At 27.3% G+C, this 27,648-nt stretch overlaps 2 protein-coding genes across 2 annotated transcripts; both read right to left on the bottom strand.

Moving 5' to 3' along the window:
• Positions 1 to 3,257: 3,257 nt before the first annotated feature.
• LOC125589109 (kunitz trypsin inhibitor 2-like) lies at positions 3,258 to 4,086 on the bottom strand. Its single transcript, XM_048761368.1, has one exon. It carries the CDS (start codon positions 4,039 to 4,041, stop codon positions 3,385 to 3,387), a length of 657 nt encoding a protein of 218 aa, XP_048617325.1. The 5' UTR covers positions 4,042 to 4,086; the 3' UTR covers positions 3,258 to 3,384.
• An 8,958-nt stretch (positions 4,087 to 13,044) lies between these two features.
• On the bottom strand, positions 13,045 to 13,873 carry LOC106409804 (kunitz trypsin inhibitor 2-like). Its single transcript, XM_013850361.3, has one exon. It carries the CDS (start codon positions 13,826 to 13,828, stop codon positions 13,172 to 13,174), a length of 657 nt encoding a protein of 218 aa, XP_013705815.1. The 5' UTR covers positions 13,829 to 13,873; the 3' UTR covers positions 13,045 to 13,171.
• Positions 13,874 to 27,648: the final 13,775 nt, after the last annotated feature.

Raw genomic sequence — 27,648 nt, 5'->3', positions numbered from 1 at the left:
AATATAATTCTCAAAAGTTCTGTTTTAGGAAAGTTTTCTTTTTCTATAAAAATATTGTAGATTTGGGGTTGTGATTTAGAAATTAAGATAACAATATTTTTAGTTGATAGATGAGTATTTTCTTTAGATTTTTTGATCAATAGGTTGTATATTTTAGATAAAATTCTCAAAAATTCTATTTTTAGAAAGTTTTCATTTTTATAGCGTAATATTGTTGATTTAGGGTTGTGATTTAGAATTTAGGATAACAAGAATTTTTGGTGATAGAAGAGTATTCATTGAGGATTTTTGATCAATAAGTTGTATTTTTAAGATAAAATTCTCAAAAATTCTGTTTTAGGAAAATTTTATTTTTATTGAGAAATATTGTAGATTTGGGGTTCTGATTTAGAAATTAGGACAACAAGAATTTTTGTTGATAGATGAGCATTCTTTTAAAAGTTTTGATCAATAGGTTGTATATTTTAGAGAAAATTCTCAAAAATTCTATTTTTGGAAAGTTTTCATTTTATAGAGAAATATTGTAGATTTGGGGTTGTGATTTAGAATTTTGGATAACAAGAATTTTTGTTGATATATAAGTATTCTTTAAGGATTTTTGATCAATAAGTTGTATTTTTAAGATATTATTCTCAAAAATTCTATTTTAGGAAAGTTTTCATTTTTTTGTAGAAATGTTATAGATTTGAAGTTGTGATTTTGAAATTAGGATAACAAGAATTTTTGTTGATAAATGAGTATTCTTTAAAAAGTTTTGATCAATAGGTTGTATATTTTAGATAAAATTCTCAAAAGTTCTATTTTTGGAAAGTTTTCATTTTTGTGAATAATAGTGTGGATTTAGGGTTTTGATTTAGAAAATAGGATAACAAGAATTGTTTGTTGTTAGATGAGTATTCTTTTAGATTTTTGATCAATTGTTGTATTTTTTGAATATAATTCTCAAAAGTTCTATTTTAGGAAAGTTTTCATTTTCTATACAAATATTGTAGATTTGGGGTTGTGATTTAGAAATTAGGATAACAATATTTTTTGTTTATAGATGAGTACTTTTTTAGATTTTTTGATCAATAGGTTGTATATTTTAGAAAATTTTATTTTTGGAAAGTTTTCATTTTTATAGCGAAATATTGTAGATTTGGGGTTGTGGTTTAGAATTTAGGATAACTAGAATTTTTGTTGATAGATGAGTATTCTTTTAAAAGTTTTGATCAATACGTTGTATATTTTAGATACAATTCTCAAAAGTTCTCTTTTTGGAAAGTTTTCATTTTTGTGAATAATAGTGTGGATTTGGGGTTTTGATTTAGAAATTAGGATAACAAGAATTGTTTGTTGTTAGATGAGTATTTTTTAAGATTTTTTGATCAATTGTTGTATTTTTGGAATATAATTCCCAAAAGTTCTATTTTAGGAAAGTTTTCATTTTCTATACAAATATTGTAGATTTGGGGTTGTGATTTAGAAATTAGGATAACAATATTTTTTGTTGATAGATGAGTACTTTTTTAGATTTTTTGATCAATAGGTTGTATATTTTAGATAAAATTCTCAAAAATTTTATTTTTGAAAAGTTTTCATTTTTATAGCGAAATATTGTAGATTTGGGGTTGTGATTTAGAATTTAGGATAACAAGAATTTTTGTTGATAGATGAGTTTTCTTTTAAAAGTTTTGATCAATAAGTTGTATATTTTAGATAAAATTCTCAAAAATTCTATTTTTGGAAAGTTTTCATTTTTGTGAATAATAATAGTGTGGATTTGGGGTTTTGATTTAGAAATTAGGATAACAAGAATTTTTGTTGATATATGAGTATTGTTTTAGATTTTTCGATCAATAGGTTGTATACTTTAGATAAAATTCTCAAAAATTAGATTTTTTCTTATATGTTATATTTTGAATTTTTTTTAAATGACTTTTAATTACAAAAATGAGGAAACCATATATGTTTTTTTTAAACCGACTTTAAAATACAAAAATGAGGACACCTTATATGTTAGATTTTTTCTTATATGTTATATTTTGAATTTTTTAAAACAACTTTAAATTACAAAATTGTAAGTTTTCCTTAAGTATACTACTAAAAACATTAAAATGACATGTATCAGTTCGATGGTTGATTTGAAAGATTTCAAAACCATATGTAAGTTAAAAGTCAAAATAATTCAATCGTGAAAACAATACTATTCACTTTTTCAAAATTGTGTTCGTGGAAAAAAATAAGGTTTTTATGTCATAATTTGTTTAATGTCCACTAGAGAACATTATATTAACCTAAAATATAAGAAATGTGTATTCGTTCCCTAAATAAAAGCTACGAAATTATCTACTATGATTTACATATATATGGCAATTAATGATTATGAATAATAAAGATTTGATAACAATTTTTGCATCCTTCTTCATTTTGTTTAATTTTATATTATTAAAAAAAATAAACAATCGCATTAACCATATAATAAAAAATTAGATTTTTTCTTATATGTTATATTTTGAATTTTTTTAAATGACTTTAAATTACAAAAATGAGGAAACCTTATATGTTTTTTTTTTAAAAAACGACTTTAAAATACAAAAATGAGGACACCTTATATGTTAGATTTTTCTTATATGTTAGATTTTTTCTTAGATGTTATATTTTGAATTTTTTAAAACGACTTTAAATTACAAAAATGTAAGTTTTCCTTAAGTATACGACTAAAAACATTAAAATGACATGTATCAATTCGATGGTTGATTTGAAAGCTTTCAAAACTATATGGAAGATAAAAGTCAAAATAATTCAACAGTGAAAACAATACTGTTCAATTTTTTCAAGAATGTGTTCGATGGAAAAAATAAAGTTTTTATGTCATAATTTGTTTAATGTCCAATCCGATTAACCCATGATGTATTAATTATAGTTTTGTTCCACTATTTTTAATAAAAATTGATCCGATCCATAGGAAAGAAATTATATAATAACAACAAAAAATATTTTATATATATAAATAAAATGATCACATATATAAAAAAAACTATCGATAATATATACAAATGAACTCACCCTGCGCAAGGCGCAGGTCTTATCCTAGTTGATGATTAAGCGGGGAATCAATGTGCCGGTTTAACAAAACCTTCATGAAAATTATTTGTTAGATAGACTCAATGCCTAGTCTCACAATGATTTACGAATATACTTGAAAATAAATAATTTTAGAATTCCATTTAAGTTTGATGGGTTACTTGACTTCAAACAGAATTAAGAATATTGGATATCGAAATTTATGTTTGAAAACATAATTTTATTTATTTTATTTATTCTGACGGGTATTAAATTATCTCAACCCCCTTATTTTTGGTCATGGGCCGGGTTTTAAGGTTTTACATTACATGGTCTTGATTAGTAGAATGGGATCATCCTTAGACCTAACTTCTCAACACGAGATGTAGCATCTTTAACTTTGATGAATTTGACGAATATGGTCTTAGCCACATCATTGGTGAGAACTAGAACTTGTTGTGGTGTAGTTCCCAATAGTGGGATGGATCCAACGTTTCCGGCAGAAGTGGTCAATTTGTAAATGTTTGTTCCATCTTCTTCTCCGACTTTCTCTATCTTAAACCGGCTATTTGGTTCCTCAGGTCTACCACCGATGAGAATTGGAGGCTCAATGATATACCGTGCTTCATAGACTTCCCAGAACTTGGATAGCTCCTTACAGTCGTTGGACTTGAACTCGATGGTTATACTGAAATTTGTTTTGACAACTTCTAATGGCGTGATGAACCCCGGTGGATATGCTATGCTAACTGGCACTCCCGGTTCTCCCATAAATGTTTCGCTAATACCACGTGGTTCACAAAAGGGATTTATACCAGCAAGTGGAGCAAGACTACCGCCGTTAATCCCGTTACTGATCGGTTGTATGTAGTATTGTTCTTTGAGTCGAACTTCGTTCCCATTGCTGTCCCTTACCGATTCTTCTCCGTGGGTGCAGACAGCTGCAGCCAACAGGAGAATGAGGAGAAAAGAGGCCAATGATGTCATGATTGCCATTGTTTTTCTTTGTTTGTTTGAGTTGAGTTATAGAGATCATACACATTGTATCCGTATTTATAGGAAGTCTTGGGGTTAAATTTTAAACCGCTTAATGTTCAAAAGAAGATTGAAAATCTTTCATTTCTGTTAAATAAATATCTACAGTAATCAGCTTTGAAAAAAATTTCAAAGGTTTTTTTATTACTCACGTCGCATTCTGATCATTCATTCATTTTAGCTGTAAGGGTTAAAAATAGAGGTTTAGACTTTATGCTATTCAATTCCATCTTCGATTTTTAACACGAGGATCATGCAAAACGGTTCTTGTCAAATAATTGATGGGAAGAAGACAATAACTTCATACAGAGTGATGGGATGGAGGATACAAAGTATGAATGATTCTAGACATCTTTGTCTTTTTTCTCTCTGTTAAATAGTTACTAAAAACGAAAAAGAAAAGAAACCTAATTCTTTCCGTCGGACTATATATATATATCAATAGGAAAATTCCAGTTTTGTAAGTAACCGTAACAAGAATAAGAGCATCTCCAGTTTCAAAAAAAAAAAGAATAAGACATCTCCAAAACAAACTCTATAATTTCAAGCACAAAGTTTTTTGCTCTAAAAAAAAAAAACTTCAAAACTTTATATTTGAAGTTTCATCTTTTTATTTACATTTTAGTACTTACAATTAACTATATATCACATTTATAATTTTTAAGTATTTTATCATTTATTATTTTAATCCGTAAAATTTTATATCTCATAAATTTTTCGAATTTGTTTTTATAAATTCAAGTTTTACACATAAAATTAAATAATTTTTTAAATAAGATTTATTATATTTTAAAACTAGTATTAGACAACAAGAATATTACAAAAAAAACTTAATATTTTTTTTTAAAAGGTACATGAAGACATAATTATTACACAAATTTAAATATTACAACAATACTAATTGTCTCATAAATTTGCTTTCGAATCTCCAAAATGTTATCCAAACAAATTTTGTATAACCGAATTATGAGCATTACATAAATAATTTTATGGAATAATATGGTATTTTACTTGTAGTTTAACATTGAATTATGTATTTCTATTTATAATTTTATATTTTAGCGTCAGATTTTATAAATTAATATTACTGTAATATTTATATATATGTGCTAGTTATTTATAATTTTTAATGAATTTACGTTAATTATGATAAATATAGAGACGATAGTGTAAAATACAAAAAAAATTGAAGTTAAGTTCGAAGTTTTGGTTTTTGAGAAGAACTCTTGAAACTTCAAATATAGAGTTTTGCAAACTTCAAAATAGAGAGAGTGCTTTTAGAGATGCTCTAAAAAAGACTTTCTATTTTAGAGTTTGTAAAACTTTATATTTGAAGTTTCAAGGTGTTCTTATCTAAAAACAAAACTTCAAATTTAACTTGAAAATTATTTGTGATTTACACTAAGATCCTTATATTTGTCATAATTAATATAAATCCATTAAAGTTTTATAAATGATTAGCACATATATAAAAATATTACAGTAATATTATTAATAAAATCTTACACTAAAATATAAAATTATAAGTAGTAATACATACTTAGTTATTAAAGTACAAGCAAAATATCACATTATTCCATAAAATTATTTTGGCAATGATCCACTTTCAATTACACAAAATTTGTTTGGAAAATATTTTAGAGGTTCGAGAGCAAATTTACTAGATTATTAGTATTGTTGTAATATTTAAATTTGTGCAATAATTATGTCTTCACGTATCTTTTCAAAAATGTTTTTTATTAAGTTTCTTTTATAATATTCTTGTTGTCTAATTCTAGTTTTAAGATAAAATTCTTTGAAGATTTTGGATCAATAAGTTGTATTTTTAAGATAAAATTCTCAAAAATTTTATTTTAGGAAAGTTTTATTTTTATTGAAAAATATTGTAGATTTGGGGTTCTGATTTAGAAATTAGAACAACGAGAATTTTTGTTGATAAATGAGCATTCTTTTAAAAGTTTTGATCAATAGGTTGTATGTTTTAGATAAAATTCTCAAAAATTCTATTTTTAGAAAGTTTTCATTTTTATAGAGAAATATTGTAGATTTGGGGGTTGTGATTTAGAATTTTGGATAACAAGAATTTTTGTTGATAGATGAGTATTCTTTGAGGATTTTTGATCAATAAGTTGTATTTTTAAGATAAAATTCTCAAAAATTCTATTTTAGGAAAGTTTTATTTTTATTGAGAAATATTGTAGATTTGGGGTTCTGATTTAGAAATTAGGACAACAAGAATTTTTGTTGATAGATGAGTATTCTTTTAAAAGTTTTGATCAATAGGTTGTATATTTTAGATAAAATTCTCAAAATTTCTATTTTTGGAAAGTATTCATTTTTGTGAATAATAGTGTGGATTTGGGGTTTTGATTTAGAAATTAGGATAACAAGAATTGTCTGTTGATAGATGAGTATTCTTTTAGATTTTTTGATCAATAGTTGTATTTTCTAAATATAATTCTCAAAATTTCTATTTCACGAAAGGTTTCATATTCTATATAAATATTGTAGATTTGGGGTTGTGATTTAGAAATTACGATAACAATATTTTTTGTTGATATATCAGTATTTTTTAGATTTTTTGATCAATAGGTTGTATATTTTAGATAAAATTTTCAAAAATTCTATTTTTACAAAGTTTTCATTTTTATAGAGAAATATTGTAGATTTGGGGTTGTGATTTAGAATTTTGGATAACAAGAACTTTTGTTGATAGATGAGTATTCTTTAAGGATTTTTGATCAATAGATTGTATTTTTTAGATAAAATTCTCAAAAATTCTATTTTAGGAAAGTTTTTATTTTTATTGAGAAATATTGTAGATTTGGTGTTCTGATTTAGAAATTAGGATAACAAGAATTTTTGTTGATAGATGAGTATTCTTTTAGAATTTTTTTATCAATAAGTTGTATTTTTTAGATAAAATTCTCAAAAATTCTATTTTAGGAAAGTTTTATTTTTATTGAGAAATATTGTAGATTTGAGGTTCTGATTTAGAAATTAGAACAACGAGAATTTTTATTGATAGATGAGCATTCTTTTAAAAGTTTTGATCAATAGGTTGTATATTTTAGATAAAATTCTCAAAAATTCTATTTTTAGAAAGTTTTCATTTTTATAGAGAAATATTGTAGATTTGGGGTTGTGATTTAGAATTTTGGATAACAAGAATTTTTGTTGATAGATGAGTATTCTTTGAGGATTTTTGATCAATAAGTTGTATTTTTAAGATAAAATTCTCAAAAATTCTATTTTAGGAAAGTTTTATTTTTATTGAGAAATATTATAGATTTGGGGTTCTGATTTAGAAGTTAGGACAACAAGAATTTTTGTTGATAGATGAGTATTCTTTAAAAAGTTTTGATCAATAGGTTGTATATTTTAGATAAAATTCTCAAAAATTCTATTTTTGGAAAGTATTCATTTTTGTGAATAATAGTGTGGATTTGGGGTTTTGATTTAGAAATTAGGATAACAAGAATTGTTTGTTGATAGATGAGTATTCTTTTAGATTTTTTGATCAATAGTTGTATTTTCTAAATATAATTCTCAAAATTTCTATTTCACGAAAGGTTTCATATTCTATATAAATATTGTAGATTTGGGGTTGTGATTTAGAAATTACGATAACAATATTTTTGGTTGATATATCTGTATTTTTTAGATTTTTTGATCAATAGGTTGTATATTTTAGATAAAATTTTCAAAAATTCTATTTTTACAAAGTTTTCATTTTTATAGAGAAATATTGTAGATTTGGGGTTGTGATTTAGAATTTTGGATAACAAGAACTTTTGTTGATAGATGAGTATTCTTTAAGGATTTTTGATCAATAGATTGTATTTTTAGATAAAATTCTCAAAAATTCTATTTTAGGAAAGTTTTTATTTTTATTGAGAAATATTGTAGATTTGGTGTTCTGATTTAGAAATTAGGATAACAAGAATTTTTGTTGATAGATGAGTATTCTTTTAGAATTTTTTTATCAATAAGTTGTATTTTTTAGATAAAATTCTCAAAAATTCTATTTTAGGAAAGTTTTATTTTTATTGAGAAATATTGTAGATTTGAGGTTCTGATTTAGAAATTAGAACAACGAGAATTTTTATTGATAGATGAGCATTCTTTTAAAAGTTTTGATCAATAGGTTGTATATTTTAGATAAAATTCTCAAAAATTCTATTTTTAGAAAGTTTTCATTTTTATAGAGAAATATTGTAGATTTGGGGTTGTGATTTAGAATTTTGGATAACAAGAATTTTTGTTGATAGATGAGTATTCTTTGAGGATTTTTGATCAATAAGTTGTATTTTTAAGATAAAATTCTCAAAAATTCTATTTTAGGAAAGTTTAATTTTTATTGAGAAATATTATAGATTTGGGGTTCTGATTTAGAAGTTAGGACAACAAGAATTTTTGTTGATAGATGAGTATTCTTTAAAAAGTTTTGATCAACAGGTTGTATATTTTAGATAAAATTCTCAAAAATTCTATTTTTGGAAAGTTTTCATTTTTGTGAATAATAGTGTGGATTTGGGGTTTTGACTTAGAAATTAGGATAACAAGAATTGTTTGTTGATAGATGAGTATTCATTTAGATTTTTTTGATCAATAGTTGTATTTTTTAAATATAATTCTCAAAAGTTCTATTTTATGAAAGTTTTCATTTTCTATAGAAATATTGTAGATTTAGGGTTCTGATTTAGAAATGAGGATAACAATATTTTTTGTTGATACATCAGTATTTTTTAGATTTTTTTATCAATAGGTTGTATATTTTAGAAACAATTTAAAAAATTATATTTTTAGAAAGTTTTCATTTTTATAGAAAAATATTGTTGATTTGGGGTTGTGATTTAGAATTTTGGATAACAAGAATTTTTTTTTGATTGATGAGTATTCTATAAGGATTTTTGATCAATAGGTTGTATTTTTTAGATAAAATTCTCAAAAATTCTATTTTAAGAAAGTTTTTATTTTTATTTAGAAATATTGTAGATTTGGGGTTCTGATTTATAAATTAAGATAACAAGAATTTTTGTTGATAGATAAGTATTTTTTTAGGATTTTTGATCAATAAGTTGTATTTTTTAGATAAAATTCTCAAAAATTCTATTTTAGGAAAGTTTTTTTATTTTTATTGAGAAATATTGTAGATTTGGGGTTCTGGTTTAGAAATTAGGACAACAAGAATTTTTGTTGATAGATGATCATTCTTTTAAAAGTTTTGATCAATAGGTTGTATATTTTAGATAAAATTCTCAAAAATTCTATTTTTGGAAAGTTTTCATTTTTATAGCGAAATATTGTAGATTTGGGGTTGTGATTTAGAAATTTGGATAACAAAATTTTTTGTTGATAGATGAGTATTCTTTGAGGATTTTTGATCAATAAGTTGTATTTTTAAGGTAAAATTCTCAAAAATTCTATTTTAGGAAAGTTTTTATTTTTATTGAGAAATATTGTAGATTTGGGGCTCTGATTTAGAAATTAGGACAACAAGAATTTTTGTTGATAAATGAGCATTCTTTTAAAAGTTTTGATCAATAGGTTGTATATTTTAGATAAAATTCTCAAAAATTCTATTTTGGAAAGTTTTCATTTTTGTGAATAATAGTGTGGATTTGGGGTTTTGATTAAGAAATTAGGATAACAAGAATTGTTTGTTGATAGATGAGTATTCTTTTAGATTTTTTGATCAATTTTTTAAATATAATTCTCAAAAGTTCTGTTTTAGGAAAGTTTTCTTTTTCTATAAAAATATTGTAGATTTGGGGTTGTGATTTAGAAATTAAGATAACAATATTTTTAGTTGATAGATGAGTATTTTCTTTAGATTTTTTGATCAATAGGTTGTATATTTTAGATAAAATTCTTAAAAATTCTATTTTTAGAAAGTTTTCATTTTTATAGCGTAATATTGTAGATTTAGGGTTGTGATTTAGAATTTAGGATAACAAGAATTTTTGGTGATAGAAGAGTATTCATTGAGGATTTTTGATCAATAAGTTGTATTTTTAAGATAAAATTCTCAAAAATTCTGTTTTAGGAAAATTTTATTTTTATTGAGAAATATTGTAGATTTGGGGTTCTGATTTAGAAATTAGGACAACAAGAATTTTTGTTGATAGATGAGCATTCTTTTAAAAGTTTTGATCAATAGGTTGTATATTTTAGAGAAAATTCTCAAAAATTCTATTTTTGGAAATTTTTCATTTTATGAGAAATATTGTAGATTTGGGGTTGTGATTTAGAATTTTGGATAACAAGAATTTTTGTTGATATATAAGTATTCTTTAAGGATTTTTGATCAATAAGTTGTATTTTTAAGATATTATTCTCAAAAATTCTATTTTAGGAAAGTTTTCATTTTTTTGTAGAAATGTTATAGATTTGAAGTTGTGATTTTGAAATTAGGATAACAAGAATTTTTGTTGATAAATGAGTATTCTTTTAAAAGTTTTGATCAATACGTTGTATATTTTAGATAAAATTCTCAAAAGTTCTATTTTTGGAAAGTTTTCATTTTTGTGAATAATAGTGTGGATTTAGGGTTTTGATTTAGAAATTAGGATAACAAGAATTGTTTGTTGTTAGATGAGTATTCTTTTAGATTTTTGATCAATTGTTGTATTTTTTGAATATAATTCTCAAAAGTTCTATTTTAGGAAAGTTTTCATTTTCTATACAAATATTGTAGATTTGGGGTTGTGATTTAGAAATTAGGATAACAATATTTTTTGTTGATAGATGAGTACTTTTTTAGATTTTTTGATCAATAGGTTGTATATTTTAGAAAATTTTATTTTTGGAAAGTTTTCATTTTTATAGCGAAATATTGTAGATTTGGGGTTGTGGTTTAGAATTTAGGATAACTAGAATTTTTGTTGATAGATGAGTATTCTTTTAAAAGTTTTGATCAATACGTTGTATATTTTAGATACAATTCTCAAAAGTTCTCTTTTTGGAAAGTTTTCATTTTTGTGAATAATAGTGTGGATTTGGGGTTTTGATTTAGAAATTAGGATAACAAGAATTGTTTGTTGTTAGATGAGTATTTTTTAAGATTTTTTGATCAATTGTTGTATTTTTGGAATATAATTCCCAAAAGTTCTATTTTAGGAAAGTTTTCATTTTCTATACAAATATTGTAGATTTGGGGTTGTGATTTAGAAATTAGGATAACAATATTTTTTGTTGATAGATGAGTACTTTTTTAGATTTTTTGATCAATAGGTTGTATATTTTAGATAAAATTCTCAAAAATTTTATTTTTGAAAAGTTTTCATTTTTATAGCGAAATATTGTAGATTTGGGGTTGTGATTTAGAATTTAGGATAACAAGAATTTTTGTTGATAGATGAGTTTTCTTTTAAAAGTTTTGATCAATAAGTTGTATATTTTAGATAAAATTCTCAAAAATTCTATTTTTGGAAAGTTTTCATTTTTGTGAATAATAATAGTGTGGATTTGGGGTTTTGATTTAGAAATTAGGATAACAAGAATTTTGTTGATATATGAGTATTGTTTTAGATTTTTCGATCAATAGGTTGTATACTTTAGATAAAATTCTCAAAAATTAGATTTTTTCTTATATGTTATATTTTGAATTTTTTTTAAATGACTTTAAATTACAAAAATGAGGAAACCATATATGTTTTTTTTAAACCGACTTTAAAATACAAAAATGAGGACACCTTATATGTTAGATTTTTTCTTATATGTTATATTTTGAATTTTTTAAACAACTTTAAATTACAAAATTGTAAGTTTTCCTTAAGTATACTACTAAAAACATTAAAATGACATGTATCAGTTCGATGGTTGATTTGAAAGATTTCAAAACCATATGTAAGTTAAAAGTCAAAATAATTCAATCGTGAAAACAATACTATTCACTTTTTCAAAATTGTGTTCGTGGAAAAAAATAAGGTTTTTATGTCATAATTTGTTTAATGTCCACTAGAGAACATTATATTAACCTAAAATATAAGAAATGTGTATTCGTTCCCTAAATAAAAGCTACGAAATTATCTACTATGATTTACATATATATGGCAATTAATGATTATGAATAATAAAGATTTGATAACAATTTTTGCATCCTTCTTCATTTTGTTTAATTTTATATTATTAAAAAAATAAACAATCGCATTAACCATATAATAAAAAATTAGATTTTTTCTTATATGTTATATTTTGAATTTTTTTAAATGACTTTAAATTACAAAAATGAGGAAACCTTATATGTTTTTTTTTTTAAAAAACGACTTTAAAATACAAAAATGAGGACACCTTATATGTTAGATTTTTCTTATATGTTAGATTTTTTCTTAGATGTTATATTTTGAATTTTTTAAAACGACTTTAAATTACAAAAATGTAAGTTTTCCTTAAGTATACGACTAAAAACATTAAAATGACATGTATCAATTCGATGGTTGATTTGAAAGCTTTCAAAACTATATGGAAGATAAAAGTCAAAATAATTCAACAGTGAAAACAATACTGTTCAATTTTTTCAAGAATGTGTTCGATGGAAAAAATAAAGTTTTTATGTCATAATTTGTTTAATGTCCAATCCGATTAACCCATGATGTATTAATTATAGTTTTGTTCCACTATTTTTAATAAAAATTGATCCGATCCATAGGAAAGAAATTATATAATAACAACAAAAAATATTTTATATATATAAATAAAATGATCACATATATAAAAAAAACTATCGATAATATATACAAATGAACTCACTCTGCGCAAGGCGCAGGTCTTATCCTAGTTGATGATTTAAGCGGGGAATCAATGTGCCGGTTTAACAAAACCTTCATGAAAATTATTTGTTAGATAGACTCAATGCCTAGTCTCACAATGATTTACGAATATACTTGAAAATAAATAATTTTAGAATTCCATTTAAGTTTGATGGGTTACTTGACTTCAAACAGAATTAAGAATATTGGATATCGAAATTTATGTTTGAAAACATAATTTTATTTATTTTATTTATTCTGACGGGTATTAAATTATCTCAACCCCCTTATTTTTGGTCATGGGCCGGGTTTTAAGGTTTTACATTACATGGTCTTGATTAGTAGAATGGGATCATCCTTAGACCTAACTTCTCAACACGAGATGTAGCATCTTTAACTTTGATGAATTTGACGAATATGGTCTTAGCCACATCATTGGTGAGAACTAGAACTTGTTGTGGTGTAGTTCCCAATAGTGGGATGGATCCAACGTTTCCGGCAGAAGTGGTCAATTTGTAAATGTTTGTTCCATCTTCTTCTCCGACTTTCTCTATCTTAAACCGGCTATTTGGTTCCTCAGGTCTACCACCGATGAGAATTGGAGGCTCAATGATATACCGTGCTTCATAGACTTCCCAGAACTTGGATAGCTCCTTACAGTCGTTGGACTTGAACTCGATGGTTATACTGAAATTTGTTTTGACAACTTCTAATGGCGTGATGAACCCCGGTGGATATGCTATGCTAACTGGCACTCCCGGTTCTCCCGTAAATGTTTCGCTAATACCACGTGGTTCACAAAAGGGATTTATACCAGCAAGTGGAGCAAGACTACCGCCGTTAATCCCGTTACTGATCGGTTGTATGTAGTATTGTTCTTTGAGTCGAACTTCGTTCCCATTGCTGTCCCTTACCGATTCTTCTCCGTGGGTGCAGACAGCTGCAGCCAACAGGAGAATGAGGAGAAAAGAGGCCAATGATGTCATGATTGCCATTGTTTTTCTTTGTTTGTTTGAGTTGAGTTATAGAGATCATACACATTGTATCCGTATTTATAGGAAGTCTTGGGGTTAAATTTTAAACCGCTTAATGTTCAAAAGAAGATTGAAAATCTTTCATTTCTGTTAAATAAATATCTACAGTAATCAGCTTTGAAAAAAATTTCAAAGGTTTTTTTATTACTCACGTCGCATTCTGATCATTCATTCATTTTAGCTGTAAGGGTTAAAAATAGAGGTTTAGACTTTATGCTATTCAATTCCATCTTCGATTTTTAACACGAGGATCATGCAAAACGGTTCTTGTCAAATAATTGATGGGAAGAAGACAATAACTTCATACAGAGTGATGGGATGGAGGATACAAAGTATGAATGATTCTAGACATCTTTGTCTTTTTTCTCTCTGTTAAATAGTTACTAAAAACGAAAAAGAAAAGAAACCTAATTCTTTCCGTCGGACTATATATATATATATCAATAGGAAAATTCCAGTTTTGTAAGTAACCGTAACAAGAATAAGAGCATCTCCAGTTTCAAAAAAAAAAAAGAATAAGACATCTCCAAAACAAACTCTATAATTTCAAGCACAAAGTTTTTTGCTCTAAAAAAAAAAACTTCAAAACTTTATATTTGAAGTTTCATCTTTTTATTTACATTTTAGTACTTACAATTAACTATATATCACATTTATAATTTTTAAGTATTTTATCATTTATTATTTTAATCCGTAAAATTTTATATCTCATAAATTTTTCGAATTTGTTTTTATAAATTCAAGTTTTACACATAAAATTAAATAATTTTTTAAATAAGATTTATTATATTTTAAAACTAGTATTAGACAACAAGAATATTACAAAAAAAAATTAATATTTTTTTTTAAAAGGTACATGAAGACATAATTATTACACAAATTTAAATATTACAACAATACTAATTGTCTCATAAATTTGCTTTCGAATCTCCAAAATGTTATCCAAACAAATTTTGTATAACCGAATTATGAGCATTACATAAATAATTTTATGGAATAATATGGTATTTTACTTGTAGTTTAACATTGAATTATGTATTTCTATTTATAATTTTATATTTTAGCGTCAGATTTTATAAATTAATATTACTGTAATATTTATATATATGTGCTAGTTATTTATAATTTTTAATGAATTTACGTTAATTATGATAAATATAGAGACGATAGTGTAAAATACAAAAAAAATTGAAGTTAAGTTCGAAGTTTTGGTTTTTGAGAAGAACTCTTGAAACTTCAAATATAGAATTTTGCAAACTTCAAAATAGAGAGAGTGCTTTTAGAGATGCTCTAAAAAAGACTTTCTATTTTAGAGTTTGTAAAACTTTATATTTGAAGTTTCAAGGTGTTCTTATCTAAAAACAAAACTTCAAATTTAACTTGAAAATTATTTGTGATTTACACTAAGATCCTTATATTTGTCATAATTAATATAAATCCATTAAAGTTTTATAAATGATTAGCACATATATAAAAATATTACAGTAATATTATTAATAAAATCTTACACTAAAATATAAAATTATAAGTAGTAATACATACTTAGTTATTAAAGTACAAGCAAAATATCACATTATTCCATAAAATTATTTTGGCAATGATCCACTTTCAATTACACAAAATTTGTTTGGAAAATATTTTAGAGGTTCGAGAGCAAATTTACTAGATTATTAGTATTGTTGTAATATTTAAATTTGTGCAATAATTATGTCTTCACGTATCTTTTCAAAAATGTTTTTTATTAAGTTTCTTTTATAATATTCTTGTTGTCTAATTCTAGTTTTAAGATAAAATTCTTTGAAGATTTTGGATCAATAAGTTGTATTTTTAAGATAAAATTCTCAAAAATTCTATTTTAGGAAAGTTTTATTTTTATTGAGAAATATTGTAGATTTGGGGTTCTGATTTAGAAATTAGAACAACGAGAATTTTTGTTGATAAATGAGCATTCTTTTAAAAGTTTTGATCAATAGGTTGTATGTTTTAGATAAAATTCTCAAAAATTCTATTTTTAGAAAGTTTTCATTTTTATAGAGAAATATTGTAGATTTGGGGTTGTGATTTAGAATTTTGGATAACAAGAATTTTTGTTGATAGATGAGTATTCTTTGAGGATTTTTGATCAATAAGTTGTATTTTTAAGATAAAATTCTCAAAAATTCTATTTTAGGAAAGTTTTATTTTTATTGAGAAATATTGTAGATTTGGGGTTCTGATTTAGAAATTAGGACAACAAGAATTTTTGTTGATAGATGAGTATTCTTTTAAAAGTTTTGATCAATAGGTTGTATATTTTAGATAAAATTCTCAAAAATTCTATTTTTGGAAAGTATTCATTTTTGTGAATAATAGTGTGGATTTGGGGTTTTGATTTAGAAATTAGGATAACAAGAATTGTCTGTTGATAGATGAGTATTCTTTTAGATTTTTTGATCAATAGTTGTATTTTCTAAATATAATTCTCAAAATTTCTATTTCACGAAAGGTTTCATATTCTATATAAATATTGTAGATTTGGGGTTGTGATTTAGAAATTACGATAACAATATTTTTTGTTGATATATCAGTATTTTTTAGATTTTTTGATCAATAGGTTGTATATTTTAGATAAAATTTTCAAAAATTCTATTTTTACAAAGTTTTCATTTTTATAGAGAAATATTGTAGATTTGGGGTTGTGATTTAGAATTTTGGATAACAAGAACTTTTGTTGATAGATGAGTATTCTTTAAGGATTTTTGATCAATAGATTGTATTTTTTAGATAAAATTCTCAAAAATTCTATTTTAGGAAAGTTTTTATTTTTATTGAGAAATATTGTAGATTTGGTGTTCTGATTTAGAAATTAGGATAACAAGAATTTTTGTTGATAGATGAGTATTCTTTTAGAATTTTTTTATCAATAAGTTGTATTTTTTAGATAAAATTCTCAAAAATTCTATTTTAGGAAAGTTTTATTTTTATTGAGAAATATTGTAGATTTGAGGTTCTGATTTAGAAATTAGAACAACGAGAATTTTTATTGATAGATGAGCATTCTTTTAAAAGTTTTGATCAATAGGTTGTATATTTTAGATAAAATTCTCAAAAATTCTATTTTTAGAAAGTTTTCATTTTTATAGAGAAATATTGTAGATTTGGGGTTGTGATTTAGAAATTTGGATAACAAAATTTTTTTTTGATAGATGAGTATTCTTTGAGGATTTTTGATCAATAAGTTGTATTTTTAAGGTAAAATTCTCAAAAATTCTATTTTAGGAAAGTTTTTATTTTTATTGAGAAATATTGTAGATTTGGGGCCCTGATTTAGAAATTAGGACAACAAGAATTTTTGTTGATAAATGAGCATTCTTTTAAAAGTTTTGATCAATAGGTTGTATATTTTAGATAAAATTCTCAAAAATTCTATTTTTGGAAAGTATTCATTTTTGTGAATAATAGTGTGGATTTGGGGTTTTGATTTAGAAATTAGGATAACAAGAATTGTTTGTTGATAGATGAGTATTCTTTTAGATTTTTTGATCAATAGTTGTATTTTCTAAATATAATTCTCAAAATTTCTATTTCACGAAAGGTTTCATATTCTATATAAATATTGTAGATTTGGGGTTGTGATTTAGAAATTACGATAACAATATTTTTGGTTGATATATCTGTATTTTTTAGATTTTTTGATCAATAGGTTGTATATTTTAGATAAAATTTTCAAAAATTCTATTTTTACAAAGTTTTCATTTTTATAGAGAAATATTGTAGATTTGGGGTTGTGATTTAGAATTTTGGATAACAAGAACTTTTGTTGATAGATGAGTATTCTTTAAGGATTTTTGATCAATAGATTGTATTTTTTAGATAAAATTCTCAAAAATTCTATTTTAGGAAAGTTTTTATTTTTATTGAGAAATATTGTAGATTTGGTGTTCTGATTTAGAAATTAGGATAACAAGAATTTTTGTTGATAGATGAGTATTCTTTTAGAATTTTTTGATCAATAAGTTGTATTTTTTAGATAAAATTCTCAAAAATTCTATTTTAGGAAAGTTTTATTTTTATTGAGAAATATTGTAGATTTGAGGTTCTGATTTAGAAATTAGAACAACGAGAATTTTTATTGATAGATGAGCATTCTTTTAAAAGTTTTGATCAATAGGTTGTATATTTTAGATAAAATTCTCAAAAATTCTATTTTTAGAAAGTTTTCATTTTTATAGAGAAATATTGTAGATTTGGGGTTGTGATTTAGAATTTTGGATAACAAGAATTTTTGTTGATAGATGAGTATTCTTTGAGGATTTTTGATCAATAAGTTGTATTTTTAAGATAAAATTCTCAAAAATTCTATTTTAGGAAATTTTTTATTTTTATTGAGAAATATTGTAGATTTGGGGCTCTGATTTAGAAATTAGGACAACAAGAATTTTTGTTGATAAATGAGCATTCTTTTAAAAGTTTTGATCAATAGGTTGTATATTTTAGATAAAATTCTCAAAAATTCTATTTTTGGAAAGTTTTCATTTTTGTGAATAATAGTGTGGATTTGGGGTTTTGATTAAGAAATTAGGATAACAAGAATTGTTTGTTGATAGATGAGTATTCTTTTAGATTTTTTGATCAATTTTTTAAATATAATTCTCAAAAGTTCTGTTTTAGGAAAGTTTTCTTTTTCTATAAAAATATTGTAGATTTGGGGTTGTGATTTACAAATTAAGATAACAATATTTTTAGTTGATAGATGAGTATTTTCTTTAGATTTTTTTATCAATAGGTTGTATATTTTAGATAAAATTCTCAAAAATTCTATTTTTAGAAAGTTTTCATTTTTATAGCGTAATATTGTTGATTTAGGGTTGTGATTTAGAATTTAGGATAACAAGAATTTTTGGTGATAGAAGAGTATTCATTGAGGATTTTTGATCAATAAGTTGTATTTTTAAGATAAAATTCTCAAAAATTCTGTTTTAGGAAAATTTTATTTTTATTGAGAAATATTGTAGATTTGGGGTTCTGATTTAGAAATTAGGACAACAAGAATTTTTGTTGATAGATGAGCATTCTTTTAAAAGTTTTGATCAATAGGTTGTATATTTTAGAGAAAATTCTCAAAAATTCTATTTTTGGAAAGTTTTCATTTTATAGAGAAATATTGTAGATTTGGGGTTGTGATTTAGAATTTTGGATAACAAGAATTTTTGTTGATATATAAGTATTCTTTAAGGATTTTTGATCAATAAGTTGTATTTTTAAGATATTATTCTCAAAAATTCTATTTTAGGAAAAATTTCATTTTTTTGTAGAAATGTTATAGATTTGAAGTTGTGATTTTGAAATTAGGATAACAAGAATTTTTGTTGATAGATGAGTATTCTTTTAAAAGTTTTTATTAATACGTTGTATATTTTAGATAAAATTCTCAAAAGTTCTATTTTTGGAAAGTTTTCATTTTTGTGAATAATAGTGTGGATTTAGGGTTTTGATTTAGAAATTAGGATAACAAGAATTGTTTGTTGTTAGATGAGTATTCTTTTAGATTTTTGATCAATTGTTGTATTTTTTGAATATAATTCTCAAAAGTTCTATTTTAGGAAAATTTTCATTTTCTATACAAATATTGTAGATTTGGGGTTGTGATTTAGAAATTAGGATAACAATATTTTTTGTTGATAGATGAGTACTTTTTTAGATTTTTTTATCAATAGGTTGTATATTTTAGAAAATTTTATTTTTGGAAAGTTTTCATTTTTATAGCGAAATATTGTAGATTTGGGGTTGTGGTTTAGAATTTAGGATAACTAGAATTTTTGTTGATAGATGAGTATTCTTTTAAAAGTTTTGATCAATACGTTGTATATTTTAGATACAATTCTCAAAAGTTCTATTTTTGGAAAGTTTTCATTTTCGTGAATAATAGTGTGGATTTGGAGTTTTGATTTAGAAATTAGGATAACAAGAATTGTTTGTTGTTAGATGAGTATTCTTTAAGATTTTTTGATCAATTGTTGTATTTTTGGAATATAATTCCCAAAAGTTCTATTTTAGGAAAGTTTTCATTTTCTATACAAATATTGTAGATTGGGGTTGTGATTTAGAAATTAGGATAACAATATTTTTTGTTGATAGATGAGTACTTTTTTAGATTTTTTGATCAATAGGTTGTATATTTTAGATAAAATTCTCAAAAATTTTATTTTTGAAAAGTTTTCATTTTTATAGCGAAATATTGTAGATTTGGGGTTGTGATTTAGAATTTAGGATAACAAGAATTTTTGTTGATAGATGAGTTTTCTTTTAAAAGTTTTGATCAATAAGTTGTATATTTTAGATAAAATTCTCAAAAATTCTATTTTTGGAAAGTTTTCATTTTTGTGAATAATAATAGTGTGGATTTGGGGTTTTGATTTAGAAATTAGGATAACAAGAATTTTTGTTGATATATGAGTATTGTTTTAGATTTTTCGATCAATAGGTTGTATACTTTAGATAAAATTCTCAAAAATTAGATTTTTTCTTATATGTAGATTTGAGGTTGTGATTTAGAAATTAGGATAACAAGATTTTTTGTTAATAGATGAGTATTATTTTAGGATTTTCGATCAATAAGTAGTATTTTTTAGATAAAATTCTAAAAAATTCTATTTTAGAATTTTTTTATTTTTATTGAGAAATATTGTAGATTTGGGGTTTTCATTTAGAAAATAGGACAACAAAATGTTTAGTTGATAGATGATCATTCTTTTAAATGTTTTGATCAATAGGTTGTATATTTTAGATAAAATTCCCAAAAATTCTGTTTTTGGAAAGTTTTCATTTTTGTGAGTAATAGCGTGAATTTGAGATTTTGATTTAGAAATTAGGATAACAAGAATTGTTTGTTGATAGATGAGTATTTTTTTAGATTTTTTGATAAATAGGTTGTATATTTTATAAAAAATTCTCAAAAATTCTATTTTTAGAAAGTTTTTATTTTTATAGAGAAATATTGTAGATTTGATGTTGTGATTTAGAATTTAGGATAACAAGAATTTTTGTTGATAGATGAGTATTATTTTAGGATTTTTGATCAATAAGTTGTTTTTTTAATAAAATTCTCCAAAATTCTATTTTAGGAAAGTTTTTATTTTTAATGAAAAATGTTGTAGATTTGGGGTTCTGATTTAGAAATTAGGACAACAAGATTTTTTGTTGATAGATGAGTATACTTTTAGGATTTTTTTATCAATAAGTAGTACTTTTTAGATAAAATTCTCAAAAATTCTATTTTTGGAAATTTTTTATTTTTATTGAAAAATATTGTAAATTTGGGGTTCTGATTTAGAAATTAGAACAACAAGAATTTCTGTTGATAGATGAATATTCTTTAAAAAGTGTTGATCAATAGGTTATATATTTTAGATAAATTTTCAAAAATTCTATTTTGGAAAGTTTTCATTTTTATAGAGAAATATGGTAGATTTGGGGTTGCGATTTAGAAATTAGGATAACAAGATTTTTTGTTGATAGATGAGTATTCTTTTAGGATTTTTGATCAATAAGTAGTATTTTTTAGACAAAATTCTCAAAAAAAATTATTTTAGGAAAGTTTTTATTTTTATTTAGAAATATTGTAGATTTGCGCTACAAGAAAACATATTTTTTACTAGGGCAGTATTCGTTGTAAATTCGTCGTAAACGGGGTGTTACGACGAATTAACGTCGAAAGACGTTTCGTTGTTAAACGTACGTCGTAACGGAGGTTTCGTCGTAAATGACTCGTTACGTTTACGACGAAATATATTCCTCGTAAAGCGCAGGAAAAGGATTCGTCGTAAACGACACGTAAATATTTCGATGTAAAGCACATGTAAATACTTTCGTTGTAAATCACTCGTAAACATTTCGATGTAAAACCCTCGTAAATATTTCGATGTTAATCACTCGTAAACATTCGATGTAAACTCCATGTAATGTTTACGAGGAGTTTACATCATTTCTTATTATATTATTATTAATTAGTATATAATAGATTTTAATTTATATTTAATATTTAGAATTGAAAATAATTTAAATTTTAAAACGAAATATGAAATTGGAAAAAATATTTTAAAAAGTCATACAATAATATTTAAATTCATAATACAAACAGAAAAATAAAAAAAAAACTACATATTCTCGAAGTAGTTGGTGGGGTTACTCGGCTGTTTACGGGTTGGATCGGACTCTTGGGGATCTCGTGGTGGCATTCCAAGAGCGGCTCGTCTCTCACTCAACATTCTCTGCATAACCGGGTTTCCCACGGCCATCACGTCTAGCAAATCCTCAAGAGAGTCTAAACGAACCTGCTGGCTATCCATTCGAGCCTTAATCTGAGCAGTCTCTTCATCCCGTCTGGAAGTGTATGACGAAGTTGCCCTTGCAACTTCGTTAACAGAGCCTATACCGACTATCCGTCCCTTCTTTTTAGGAGCCACCTATAAAATCAAAACATATATTAATATAGTTAATTATGTTAAAATATTTAAAATAATGTAAACAAAAATTTTAAGTTGTACCTCTTCGAAGATTCTGTCGACCTCTTCGGTGGACAATGTGACTGGTAATCCATCGGGAGACTCCTGGGTTAGTTGCGTCTCCCGTTCTTCAATCCGACCAGCCACTGTTTGGAAGAGTTTCTCAGATGCAGGATCCACAAAAACTCCGTCGGATGTGGCGTGAGTCATCTTGAATAGGTCAGACAGAGAAGGTAAGACTCCCGTCTTCTCGAACTACAAAAAAAAATTAAATTAAATATTATAAATTATATTAATTGAATATTTTAAAATATATATTTAAAACAAAACTTACAGCTTCTAGACGGACTCCTGCATGAGGTTTTTGTCCGGTTCTGTGAAGCATGGGCAAATGACCATCTTTATCCTTCGTCCTTCGAGAAGCCGAGCACGAATTGGCCTTTTTGATCGAAGAGGGGTGCTCCCAATAGGCGATGAGGCCATCCCACACATCCGTCGTGAGCTCAGTGGGCTTTCCCTCATACCCGTAGATCTCCCACTTGTCCTTCCAATCAGAGACTGTGTTGCAGAGGCGTATCTTTGCCTTTGCAACGAATTCCGCCTTCACCCTCTCGGTGATTCCCAAAGACCAATGCCACTTTTGCTGAAACATAAAAATTTTGAAAAAATTACAATTAATAATAAATATTAAATATATATATATATATATATATTAAAAGTGAAAATTTAATTAAATTTAAAAATCTTACCGCAAAACATTTAAACCACGTGATCTTAACGTGATTTGGTGTCTTGCTCCAGTTCGGGTATGCCCCGTCGTAGTAACCCTTAATCGTCGCCGAAACGCTCCGGCTAACACGGTTGTTAGCCCCAAACCTGAAAAAAAAACAATTTAACCGTTAGAAAATAAAAATTAATTAAATTTTAATGTAATAAAAATTAATAACTTACCAATAAGTTCCTCGGGGTCTATCGGGGTCTAGAACATCCAAACCCTCCCGTCCAGGCTGGGCAAGCAAATCCTCCACCGTATATCTCGCGAAGGGAGCATATGAAGGCACACGCAAATCCGGATGAACTGCACCTTCTGGGACAGGCTCAGGTGCAGCCGCTGGAGGAGGAGGTGGAGGCATCTGCGGTGGAAGAGGAGGACTCGAAAAAACTCTCTGAGAAGTCTGAGAGTCTGGAACTGCATCGGAAGACGATGGACCGGAAGAAGATGTACCGGAACCATCGCCAAACAACTGGGCATAAGTAGGTGCTGCTGGTTTCCTTCTAGGAGCCATCTAAAAAAAATTTAAATAAATTTAATCAATTATGACGACATAATTAAAAAATTATTCCGTTACCTAACTAATCACCTAAACTATAGTATTCCGTCATCTAACTAATCACCTAAACTAATTATCTAACTAATCACCTAAACTAATTACCTAACTAATTAATAACCTAAACTAACTTAAAAAAAAAAGGAGGAAAGAGAATGTACCTTAGAGGGAGAGGAGAGGAGTTTGGGAGGAATGAACGAGGCAGCCTCGTCTCGGAGTTTCAATATATAGAAAATGATTCGTCGTAAACGCGACGTAATATTACGACGAAGTTACCAGGCCCGCGTTTTTCGTTTTACGACGAAATTACGTCGAAACATCGGTTTACGACGAATTTACCAGGCCCGCGTTTACGACGAATTTACCAGGCCCCCGTTTTTTCATTTACGATGAAGTTACCAGACCCGCGTTTTTCGATTTACGACGAAATTACGTCGAAACGTCGGTTTACGACGAATTTACCAGGCCCGCGTTTACGACGAAGTTACCAGGCCCGCATTTTTCCATTTACGACGAAATTACGTGGAATAGATAACCATTTACGACGATTTTACAACGCTTAACCCTAAACACCGAGAATGAAATCCCTAAACCCCAAAGTCACATATCATCTAACATCATATCTCTTCTCTACTACTTTGTGCTTTTTCTCCAACTTAAACTCTAAAACCCTAAAATTCCAAATAATTTTTTAAAAACTAAACAAATACATATTATATAAAACAACATTTGTTACACATACATTAGGATGGTAAAAAAACAATATTTCTTTAAACATACGTTACAATAGAGAAATACAACATTTGTTACATATATTACATCACTCTAAATCGTTTTCGTTCTCATCAATATTACATCACTCTAAATCGTTTTCGTTCTCATCACTATCATTACAATCATCATCGTCGCTTCTCTCGAACTCGTCTTCACGTGCTTCATCTGTCGCATCTTCGGGAATATCTTCATATTGAAAGTTTTGCGGGTCGATCAAAAGGATTTCATCAGTTGGTTGTTCTGGTACCTCAACTTCATTGATAGCGTCTTCTTCTTGCAAGGGCGGTTCTTCTCCAGCGACAATGCGTCCACGAGGTGTAATTTTGATAGCAGCTAACCAGTTTATCCCGGAAGTTCGAAGCCGAGGATAAGGAAGGAAGCTAACTTGCTCGGCTTGTGAAGCTAAAATGAAAGGCTCAAATTTGTTGTATCTTCTCCCAAAATTGACATCCACAACACCAAATTTGTTATACCGAATCCCTCGGTTCACAACAGGATCGAACCATTCACATTTGAAGAGGACGCATTTTAGCTTCAATAACCCCGGAAATTCCACTTCAATAATCTCCTGCAAGATCCCGTAAAAGTCCGTTTCACCTTTCACACATATTCCGTAGTTACTCGTTGCCCGATGTCTCCCATACTCGTATGTGTGAAAGGTAAATCCTCGTGTGAAATACATAGGTGATGTGGTGACCTTTGCAACTGGACCTTGAACCAATTCGTGAAACCATACGGGATAATAAGGATCGTCATAATCAACCTGCAAAAAGCAGTTATTCTTAATTAATATTGAAGTATCAAAACACTTACTTAATTAATCAATGTATGAGATATATTACGTACCTGTGATTTTAACCACTTGACAAAGTGCTTATCTTTACGTGTGTCCACATCAGTTGCAGATATTCCTGGTATTGCTTCTTCAACTTGAGATACAAACATGCTGCAAATTAAACAAATAATCAAGTCATACATAATTAACTTCAATTCATATAATTAACATTCACAAAAATATTTACCTTTCAAAGTAACGGGTCACTGCATCCTCGCAGTTGAGCAGAATATAAGTGTGGGCACTATGTTTATCCTCTTCACATGACCACCATACTTCTTTCGTTTTACCACCAAACCGTGCAATTTCGCAGAAAATGTCAGGAACACCATCAATTGGATATGATGTCGGTACTCCACCATCATCATATCTTCTAGGAACTCTTTTCCTCGTACGAACAGTTGGAGCAAAGTAGTATGATGTGAAGTTAGATGTTTCGGCTGTCAAACTCCCCGCAACTATTGAACCTTCCACCTTTGCAAGATTTCTTGCTTTCCCCTTCAAATGTTTCATCTGTCGCTCATACGGATACATCCATCCGTTGTGAACAGGTCCACGAAGCAATGCTTCATACGGTAGGTGGACAACTAGATGCTCCATGACGTCAAAAAATGAAGGAGGAAATATCTTCTCCAGGTTGCACAATATGATCGGAATGTTATGATGAAGTTGTTCGATGACTTCTTCCTTGAACGTACGTGTGCTAAGATCTCTGAAAAAAGCGCCGATGGCTGTATATTGCAAAAGTAATCAAATTAATAACATTTCATAACATATGTATATATATTATAAATTTATAATTACCTGCAAGTGCTTCATGGACATTTGCTGGAAGGAGCTCGGCAAAAGCAAATGGAAGTAGTCGTTGCATAAACACATGACAATCATGACTCTTCATTCCGGAGAACTTTTGACCTCGTTCAACACATCTTGACAGATTTGAAACATAACCATCAGGAAACTTAACTTCTGATGCAACCCAGTCAAACAAGGTTGTTTTGGCTTCTGATGACAACCGGAAGATGGGAACAGGAACGTTTCCATTGCTCTTGATATGTAACTCACTTCTTGAGCAAATATCAGGTAAGTCCATCCTTGACTTTTTGTTATCTTTTGTCTTCCCAGGGACGTTAAGTAATGTATTCATGATGTTCTCAAAAAAGTTCTTCTCAATATGCATGACATCCAGATTGTGGCGTAAGAGAAGATCCTTCCAATAGGGTAGCTCCCAAAATATACTCTTCTTATGCCAATTGTGAGACACACCATACCCATCAGGCATATTTCCAGGAACATGCCAATTTCCTCCAACTTTAACTGTTTCCTGAGCTCCGTAATAATCAATGTCTGCTTCGATCTGCTGGCCGGTGAGATATGGAGGAGGACCGTCTCTGACAATTTTTTTGTGCCGAAACAATGTCTTATTTCTTCTGTACGGATGGGCAAGTGGAAGAAAGCGACGATGACAATCAAACCAACAACTCTTCCTACCATTCTTCAGTTGAAAAGCATCCGTCGATCCAAGACAATATGGACAAGATAATCTTCCATGTGTTGTCCAGCCAGACAACATCCCATAAGCAGGGAAATCACTTATCGTCCACAGCAGAACTGCTCGCATCGTAAAATTGTTTTTCAAGGAACAATCGTACGTCCTCACCCCTTCTGACCACAATTGCTTTAGCTCTTCTATCAACGGTTGAAGAAAAACATCAAGAGACCGTTTTGGATGCTTCGGCCCAGGGATTAATATGGTCAAAAATAGAAATTCTTGTTCCATGCACATATCCGGCGGTAAATTGTACGGCGTAAGAATGACTGGCCACAAAGAATATTGTCTACCAGACATTCCAAATGGACTAAATCCATCGGTGCATAACCCAAGATAGACATTCCGAATATTTGTAGCAAAATCTGCGTGTACCTTGTTGAAATGTTTCCACGCTCTTGCGTCTGATGGATGTGCAACCTCACCATCTCTCTGGACATGTTCCGCATGCCACCTCATCGACGCAGCAGTCCTCTCAGATTGATATAATCTTTTCAATCTGTCTGTAATTGGTAGGTACCACATCCTTTGGTACGGTACCCTATTCCTCCCACGGCCTTGCGGTTTGAATCGTGGTTTTTTGCAGAATCGACACTCTTCTAACTTGTCATCTTCTTTCCAGTAGATCATGCAGTTGTCGATGCAAACATCAATCATCTCCGAAGGCAACCCAAGACTATAAACCAATTTCTGAATCTCATAATAAGATTCAGCAGACACGTTGTCTTCTGGCAAATACTCTTTAAACAACTCCGCCCATGCATCCATGCAATTCTCAGGTAAATTATGATCCGTTTTAATATTCATCATCC

This window comes from Brassica napus, chromosome C6 (assembly GCF_020379485.1).
Source record: "Brassica napus cultivar Da-Ae chromosome C6, Da-Ae, whole genome shotgun sequence".
Taxonomy (NCBI): Eukaryota; Viridiplantae; Streptophyta; class Magnoliopsida; order Brassicales; family Brassicaceae; genus Brassica; species Brassica napus.
Note: the sequence above shows the minus strand (reverse complement) of the source record. Positions and strands in the feature narration are given on the sequence as shown.